The sequence below is a fragment of the Oratosquilla oratoria genome, chromosome 42 (genome assembly GCF_046742065.1).
Source record: "Oratosquilla oratoria isolate Oo_2021 chromosome 42, ASM4674206v1, whole genome shotgun sequence".
NCBI classification, from domain to species: domain Eukaryota; kingdom Metazoa; phylum Arthropoda; class Malacostraca; order Stomatopoda; family Squillidae; genus Oratosquilla; species Oratosquilla oratoria.
The window spans coordinates 2,356,126-2,366,125 of NC_134818.1; the positions used below are offsets into that span (position 1 = coordinate 2,356,126).

General features: G+C 39.3%; 1 protein-coding gene across 1 annotated transcript in view; it reads left to right on the forward strand.

The window, feature by feature from the left end:
- The first annotated feature begins 462 nt into the window (after positions 1-462).
- The window catches only part of LOC143021425 (uncharacterized), a 175,701-nt gene continuing 166,163 nt past the window's right edge, over positions 463-10,000 (forward strand). The window contains exon 1 of the mRNA XM_076178877.1: positions 463-584. Coding sequence (XP_076034992.1) covers positions 533-584 — 52 coding nt within the window. The 5' untranslated portion in view covers positions 463-532. The remainder of the gene's footprint in view (positions 585-10,000) is intronic.

The window sequence follows — 10,000 nt, forward strand, 5'->3', positions numbered from 1 at the left end:
TCGCTTTCGTCTGTCTGATTCAGGTTTGTTCTTCAAGTCCGTGGTTCGCACTGCCTCGCTGTTTGTCCCTGATATACAACACCACTTCTTCCTCCCATCCTTCCTCACTCGTTACTGTCCACGGGCGGACCTCACAACAGCAGATGTGTATATGTCAGTTGTCTTCGAGGTGTCAAACGCCCTCCTCGTCTTTACATTTTATTTAGAAATTACCTCTCCTTGGCCTTTCAGTCGCCTGATTGCCTTTTTGGCACCTTTCATTTCCGTAAACTTGTCAATAGTCACACAGCTTTCGGGAATTCAAACTTGGCGCTTCTGGGGATTGTCCCCCCGCGGCAGCCAATCGAAGGCCGTCCCGCGCTTTTGAAGCCCCGCCCACAGGCGCAGTGCCGCTGCGCACCCCACGTGCGAGCGAGCTGTCAGGAGAGGTAGACTGCAGCGCGCGTTGTGCAAGTGTCTTAGCTCTGTGATTACCTTTCGATATTTCTTCCCTCCTGACGAAGAACAGCTTCAGCGTTGTTGTCCAGGCACCATGGAGGAGGTCATGCTTCAAGAGGAGATCGTTTTCGAGACTGACGACCAAGGTAAGTGGGTTGTCTTTTGGCTGTTTTGGAAAACGCGCTTGCCAGGGTCTGAGCTTTGGCGGGACGACAGGCGGCCCCACGTGGGGGGAAGAGAGCCTCCTCTTCCTCCTCCTTCTCCTTCCTTCCTCCTCCAGCGCTTTCCATTTTCCTCCTTCAGTTTCATTTTTGTGTGTGTTGCTCTCTACCATTTGGATACATTGTGAACCAATCTCTTTAGCTGTCACGGCTGCTAGTGAGATGACAAGCCTCGCAGAAAGAATGGGGCGGGGTTTTGTGTATCTGACAGTTCTCGCGCCGTCTACGGCCCGCCAAATGTCATAGGAACGAGACTAGCGCCCTCACTGACCCCCCCCACCCGCTTCTCCTTCCCCTCCCTCCCTTCCTCCTTCACCTCCCGCTCTCACCCGTCCTCACTCTGCCGTATCAAGGCGACAAGTCGTCGCTAAGATCAAGGTTTAGAGGGAACTCACTAAAATTTTATGGGTAGGAAGACGGATTGCTCGGATGAGGGGTGTGGACTAGTTTTATTGGTTTAGGATTAAAGTGTGGGTCTGAAGTCATGTACACTGCGTTTCTACCTCATATTCCTAAATTAATCAAATCCTAACTTAATCTCACAATGTCACCCAACCTAACTTAACGAAACCTAACTTAACCAAGCCCAATTTAACTTAAGCCGAACTAACCTGCAGGAGATGATGTGGCATGACCAGTTTTGTAATCTGAGATTATATTTTGCCACGTGTTTCTTCACTACGGCCATGTGATAAATTTAATAGACCGTTCTGCGTATGCTATACTTCCTTACACTTTATGTATATCAATGCATTCGAGCTACTCAATACTAATTTGTCAACATGAGAGAATTGGATCATAGGACGAGTTCCATCCCCCCCCCCCCACCTCGAGCTGTTTGGGGTTTTGAGACAGATTCTTCATATGATCCAGTAATGTGCTAGGCTGGTATGTATATATATATATATATATATATATATATATATACATATATATATATATGTATACCACGTTTCCATTTCTGCATGTTGGCCTCCTCGAGTCTCGATGTTGATGGCTTAGAATTAAAGTGAATTGTGGTTGATAGAAATGTATATATGTTCACTGGGACCCATTCGTTGTTGTGCACATATATATATATATATATATATATATATATATATATGTGTGTGTGTGTGTGTGTGTGTGTGTGTGTGTGTGTGTGTGTGTGTATGTATGTGTGCGCGCCAGGCACCCACGAGCACAAGTGTTTAGACATCCATTCCTGGCTGGAGCCCCCCCCCCCATTTCCTTCTAAGTTAAATAAAATCGTCTAAAATCAGCCAGAGTAAAATATCTGAAGGAAGGTGACAAACCTACTTCTTGGGTTTTCGTGCTAGCCAGAAGAAAATCACAAATGTGATCCACGGGCACAAATGTACACATCCGTATCATCGCCTGTACGCTGTGCTTCATCACTGTCGTCATAGATCACGTGCTGGACTCGTGATCGACAGCCATTACCTCCCTGGATGAGAGCCGAAGTGTAGTTTGTCCTATGGATGACCTTACTTGACACACACACCACACACCCAGACCTTTGCTCAAGGGGTGACAGTAAAAGCTTGCGGTATTCTGAAGAAGCATGCCCTGAGTGAGGCACGAACTGGATCTACACAGTTGACAGCCCTCGACGCTAACCACTTCACCTGTAAGCCGCACTTGGTCAGTCTTTCTGTGGGCTTCACCATGGTTTTGGATCACGTGTTCTGCTTGTGAGCAACAGTTTATTATCTTCCCAAATGAAATTCAGAGCTTACATTATAGACTGATCTCTGGCAATGCTGTGACCTAACACACACACACACACACACACACAATAGAGAGGATCTAATAAAATGGGATAGTAGAAATACAAGAGGACACGGAAAGAAAATCAAGAAAGACAATTATAGAAGAGATCTGAAAAAGAACAACTTTCCCTACAGAGTAATAGACATTTGGAACAAGTTAGATGAGAAAATGGTGTGTGCAAAAACAATACACGGATTTAAAAACAGTCTAGATAAAATGAGACATGAAGACGGAACACCACGAGCATAGCAGTGGACGGAAATCCTTATTGGCGGGTTTCACCCATGTAACTTTATCGCGTGATTTGTTAGTCCGCCATATTGGGCTTGTAGCTTTCCCTCGCATTGTTAATGTTTACGTTGTTTGTGTTTAGCTTAGTGGCCACAGCTTAAGTATAACAATAACAAGTGTCTCATCGTGACTGAGACTAGTGAGAGGTAACATGATGCTAGTAAAACTAGGCTGTTAGGCGTAGAAAAAGAAAGTACCATACCTAGGCATCCACTGACAAGGCTTGGGAGATGGCTCACGTAGGCATTTTGTTCTGTGCTTTTTTTTTTTTTCTTCTTCTTTTTAAGGCTATCGACTCATAAGGTGGTCATCAAGCGTGGTTCGAATTTGTACAGTCTCGACGTTGTGTTCTGTACACAATCCATCCCGGGTGAAGTAGTTGCTCAGTTGAGAAAAATAAGAAAGTGGGAGGCGTATGGGTGCGATATTGGAACTTCAGAGGAACCGCTAAAGGAAGTATTGACCAGTTTATACAAAAGTAGGGTCAGGAGGACTAGCAAGATGACAGCACTCTTACCAATGAATTGTGTAGAATGCGTTACAAAGGATTACGAAGGCGGAGCATGCCGACAGGAGACCTTTTGGTCCATATCAAAGTCGGATGCGAAAGAATAATAATAATGATAAATAAGTTAATAAAAACTATTATAAAGTAAATAATAATAATAATGATAATAAAAACGGTGCCACAAAGTGATAGCCTTGCGACAAACGGTATAATTAGTAAATGTATAAACAAGGGATATAGTTTGTCGCATGAAATTAAGTTCAAACTCGTAGTCTACTTGGTTTCGTGTTAACTTATTATTTTCCTTCATAACTTACCACTGTAGATGTGGGTAGGAATGTTCCCATTATTATTGCTATAATTAAACGCCACATATCTCAGTCATTCCCAAGGAAAGTATTGGCGGGTTGTACGAATTTGAATTTTGACATGTTTAGAACCATTAAATAATAAATAAAAACAAATCACGTGACTACATATTTGTTGAAATTCTTCCTAAACATTGTTTTAATACTGTTTATTTTGAGGGGTTTTGGTATTAAGGCTACTTTAAGTATTTGATCTTGTTATTTTTTTTTATAATATACATGATTAAGAATTGCATTTTATTTGCGTGAACAATGCCCATTATTTGATGATATGCCGAAATTATTAATCGAGCTTGCAGTATCTGGCCATTTTTTGAGCTACCCGATAGATATCTAATTTGCTACGTATCCTAGCCTGACCTAAACTTTCATACAACTTATCTTTAGGACCTTGGGGTTGTACTTCTGGACCACCACAACCTTGCCAGACTTCAAGAACCCTAACTGAGAACTATGCCCCCAGAACCCCCCCCCCACACACACACACACGCACGCACACACATACACACACACACACACACACACACACACAAACACACACACACACACTGTAAAACTTAGACTAGAAGTATTACTCATGCAATTACTCTATTGTATTATTGTCAGTGTATCACTGCTATATCAATAAACCTATTATTATTATTATTATTATTATTATTATTACACACACACACACAATTATAGTGTATTATCAATTGTATTATTCTGGTTAAAATAGTAAAGTTTGTACAACATAAAAACTTAAATATTAGCAAATGTAATCTAATGTACTCGAATATCGTAATGTAGCATAATCTAACATAACTTGGCCAAAAGTAGCATAATATGACAATCTTAACTAAGTTCACCAGAATTGAGTATTAAGGGAGAAATTGGATTATCTAGGCTTTATAAATACGTGTTTTAGTACAACCCAACCATCTTTGGGCACATACACAGCTGAATAGTTAATATGATATTGATAAATATCCCTCCAGATGCTTAACATAAAATAATGTTAAAGTACACAACATTTCATGACATTTCAAGAAATATTTTAAGTTATCAGCAAAATATAGGGCTTGTAAACCAGGTTTCCTCTAATATAACTTACATTGTAATTCCGTTTTCGGAGGTTTATGGTTTTAAATAATGTTTATTTTTGACAAACCATGACGTCTTAGAAATAAAATACAAATCTGATATGAAATGGGTACTGGAGTCTCGAGTTGGTCTCCAGCCTTCCTTCTTCACAGCTCCAATCCATCTCTTCCTTCTCTCAGTCTCAGCAGAGGAACGATAAAATGAGAGATATGGACACTTCTGTCTGTTATTACTTGTTACTTGTTGTTACTTGTTGATTGAGTTCTAGGGGCATTCCGTTACAATGTAACGCTCCATGCCCCGAACGATAACTTCCTCAGCACTTGTATTGCAGCCAACAGCTACACAAAAGATCCCTATTTTTCTGATAAACTCCGAACTCTCTTCCAAACTCTCCAAGGGTTTGTAACTCGCGCGGCTAGACGGCCAATATGGCCGACCCCACAGTGGGCACGTGACCTGTGACGTCATAAAACCCGTGAAAAGCTAGAAGAGCCATATTTTCAAACTTTGATATTTATTTTTTGTGTTTTCGGAGCCGCAATACAAAAAGCTGAGTTCAGATTAGAAAAGACACTTCTATAAATCATAGTAACTGATGGCTACAGATTTTTCGAAGTTGAATAACATATATACTGTATGTATATGTAATTTTGCCTTGAATGTTTTACAAATGTACGGCATATGACGCCTTCGTTTTCATGGAATGATTATTTTGTAAGAAGATTCTGGAGCCACAGAAGTGGCTTGAAAGTGCCGCAGGATACCGACCACTGCCCTAGTGAAACAGTAACGGCTGTCTGAGTTCGTGAACCTTTCAAGCCGTGAGCGGAAAGTCTAGACACTTACCATTACACCAGCAAGCGTGTGCGTGCGCTTTCACCTTTAATTATTTATTTATTTATTTATTTATTTATTTATTTATTTATTTATTTATTTATTTATTTATTTATTTATTTTAGATAATTATGTGTTTACCTATTTTTACCTAATCGTATGCGTGCGTGTGCAAGTTGGTGAAATCAGCTATGTCAGGGATGAAGGAGGAGGGAGGAGTAGATGGAGAAATAAGTTTACATTTTGTGTGTGTGTGTGTTTTCCTCGGCAATTTTAATTGTAATTTCGAACTATGTGTTCTTTTCATTATCTGTATTTCATGTATCTGATTCATTGCCAAGTAAAAATATTATTATTATTATTATTATTATTATTATTATTATTATTGTTATTATTATTACTATTATTATTATTTTTATTATTATTATTATTATTATTATTATTATTATTATTATTATTATTATTATTATTATCAATTATTATTATTATTATCAATTATTAATTATTAATTATTAATTATTAATTATCAATTATTAATGATTAATTATTAATTATTAATTATTAATTATTATTATTGCCTTCGACAATTATAAGAACGGGAGGGGGACGCGCGGAGAGAAAGTGACGACCTGCGTGAACTGAAGGACCACAAGAGAGTCGGCGGAGGGTCCGCACGGGAACCAGTGTGCTCACCTGCACATAGCTATGGTGTGATCAATGGCGTGTTCGTGTCATTGAAAAGGTCTGGGTTCGAACCCCGAAGGACCATCCAGATGACGCAAAGAATTGATTATTGTTCGGAGGTAATTGCCCTTTGGGTTCATGGTGTTCATGCGGTCAACACATTGTTTACTATCAAATAGGACTTTGAGGGGTGAGATGAGTAATAATAGGTAAGTAAATAGGATGTTATTCCCTATTCCAGAGCCATCGTGTTAAAAGAGAAATTAATAGATGCCGCTAGCTTCCTATTAGGTGACACTTTTTCGTCCTTTCTAGCTGGCACCATGGAGGGGGGGTCGCCGATTTAATGAAGCGGCCTTGCTGTGGATGTGCTGTGTCTTGCGGCACTGTTTCTGACCCAGGGCAGTGGACAAGATGCAGGGATGACCCGTCATCCAGGAGGTGATAAGATAAAAGGGAGGGAAGAGGGGAGTGGAATATGTAGGGGATGGAATGGGTGGGAGTGGTTTCTATGTTTTTTTTTCTACCCGTGTAAGGGGGAAAAAGCCTTTGGTATATGTATGTACCAAACTGTTACATTCATCTCCGTGATTATCCCTTCTAACTGGTGCCAGGCAATTTTGTTCATCTCACTGGTGCCAAGTGTTCATCTCTCTGACACCTACTTGTCACTGGTGCCAGTTTATTTTATTCATTTCCCTGGTATTTTCTTGTCACTGGTGTCAGGTGTTCATCTCTGGCACCGCCTTGTCACTGGTACCAAGTGTTCATCTCTCTGACACCTTGATATTAGTACATGAATTAGCTGGCCAGTTTTGTTTACATTAATATGCTGATTTGTTTTGTTTACATGAATCAGCTGACTGGATTTGTTAACATGGATGAGCTGACTGGTCTTGTTTACACGAATCAGCTGACTGGTTTTGTTTACATGAATCAGCTGACTGGTTTTGTTTACATGAATCAGCTGACTGGTTTTGTTTACACGAATCAGCTGATTTTTTTTGTTTACACACATCACCTGACTGGGTTTGTTTACATGAATCAGCTGACTGGTTTTGTTTACACGAATCAGCTGACTGGATTTATTTACACGAATCAGCTGACTTGTTTTGTTTACATTAATCAGCTGACTTGTTTTGTTTACATGAATCAGCTGACTGGTTTTGTTCACATGAATCAGCTGACTGGTTTTGTTCACATTAATCAGCTGACTGGTTTTGTTCACATTAATCAGCTGACTGGATTTGTTTACATTAATCAGCTGACTGGATTTGTTTACATGAATCAGCTGACTGGTTTTGTTTACATGAATCAGCTGACTGGTTTTGTTTACACGAATCAGCTGACTGGATTTATTTACACGAATCAGCTGACTGGTTTTGTTTACATGAATCAGCTGACTGGTTTTGTTTACATGAATCAGCTGACTGGTTTTGTTCACATGAATCAGCTGACTGGTTTTGTTCACATTAATCAGCTGACTGGATTTGTTTACATTAATCAGCTGGCTGGATTTGTTTACATGAATCAGCTGACTGGTTTTGTTTACATCAGTCAGCTGACTGGTTTTGTTTACATTAATCAGCTGGCTGGTTTTGTTTACATTAATCAGCTGCCCGGGTTTGTTTACATGAATCAGCTGACGTAGATAGAACCTCTGGTTTTGTTTTATAGGTTTCATCTGGTATAGACAATGCGTGTAATGCGGTTTCAACTGCAGGAGAAGACCACATATGGAGGGACCACATATGGGACCACATATGGGATCAGATAAGAATACTAATCACTTACGACTTCCACTATCCCTCCTCTCAGTTCCTCTCTTTAAATTCCTCCTTTACAACTTCCCTAATTCCAGATTTTCTGCATGATATTGGCCCCAAAAACGAAAGCGCTGAAATACGAAATATGTGTTCAGTTCTTACCTGTTCTAGTCTTCGTCTTCTTCTTTGGCCTTCTAATTACATTAATCTATTTATCTATCTATATACTAAGAGCTTTTTTCCCCTTACAAGGGGGATAGCTAAGTCAAAGGCACATACCTACTCCCACCCATTCCACTCCCCTCCACCACCCCTTCCTCCCTCTCATCTTAGCTCCTCATGCAGCCAGTGGTAGGGGGGGAAAGAATACTGCCACCGGGTTTCCCCACTCAGGTCGTAAAGGCGGTTAAAACGGGACAGAGTGATGGGACTAGGCACCCTGCTGTCTGTAACCATGAGGGGTACATTCCTATGACTGTATTCACCTACTTACAGAATTTTATTTATTTGTTTATTTGTTTATTTATTTATTTGTTTATATGTTTATATGTTTATTTGTTTATTTGTTTATTTGTTTATTTGTTTATTTGTTTATTTTTGTCTTTATCTCATCACCGCTTGCATTGAGGTATATTCTGTCGCGTTTCATTTTCACATAATTCATTTCCGTTCCTCTGTTTTGCTTTCCAGTCATAGATTATATTTTCTTAATCTTATCCGTCCTTTTCCAATCCAGATCCTCACTCCTCCAGTCTGTGTTTATCTTCCCCATCTGTCCATTCTCATACATCAAAAATCCTGTTCCACCACTTCCATGGTCACTTCTAACGGTGGTATTCTTAAAAAAAATCTTTACTTATATAAATCTTATGTAAATCCTTGGAAGGGAAAGATTTTATGTAAGGAAAGAATTTCTTTAAGAATACTACTGTAAGAATCTTACGGTGGTATTCTTAAAAAAAAACTTATGTAAGGATTTTTTTTTTTAAAGAATACTACCGTAAGATTTTTACGGTTGTATTCTTAAAAAGTCCTTATATAAATCTTTCCCTTCCAAGGATTTATATAAGATTTTTATAAGGATTTTTTTTTAAGAATACCAATCTCCTTTCCATTCAGTAGACTTTTGCTTCATCCATTTTTCATAGTCCCTTACCTCTGTTTTTTTTTTTTATGTTATCATTTGTCCGTTTGTTTATCATTATTTGTTTGATTCTCATTTATCATTAGTTATGTCAATGTACTATTATTTACTATTTACCTGTTTATTATGAAACTGTACTTATGCATCTGTTTATTTTATTTTTATTTACATTATTATAGTTTTTATCTATTCATTTATTTGTTTATCATTATTATAATTTTTTTCACACCCGACCTAGATATGGACCAAAAAGGTCTCCTGTTGGCATGCTCCGCCTTTGTAATCCTTTCTAATCCTTTGTTATGTATACTTGTGATTTAGTTTTTTTTTTTTTAAACGCGCCGCGTAGTCATCATCATTCAGGCTCCTTACAGCACACAAATCAATCTCCCTTCTCATCTACTCCTGGCACCGCAAAATATGATTTCACTCCTTCATATCGCTCCTTCTTGATCATCCCCTCAGCTTCTTCTCGCCATATTCCAGTTAGGGCAGTTGCCCTGTCGGTTGTGATGCCTCGCAAAGTTTCTCAGTTGGGTTTGACCTCTGTACTTCTCTTCTTCGTCTTCCATCGTCTCCATTTTCTCTCCTCTCGTTTCTATTGCTTCTTTGATTCCATCCTTCCATCTTCTCCTGGGTCTCCCTCTTGGCCTTGTCCCTCTTCGGTGCCCAGAGGTAAGACCTTAGACTCTTAGAGGGCACCTCTCTATGTCCATCCTCATCACGTGTCTATGTCTTTATTATCATGGCCCCCCCACAAAAAAAAGTTTCAACATTGTAAGCGTCCTTTCCTTGTCATGATCCTAGATCCAGGTGACTTGCTATGTGACTATCAATTAACAGGTTTGACTTCCTGTTCATTGGAACTCTTCCTTTCCCAAAGGAAA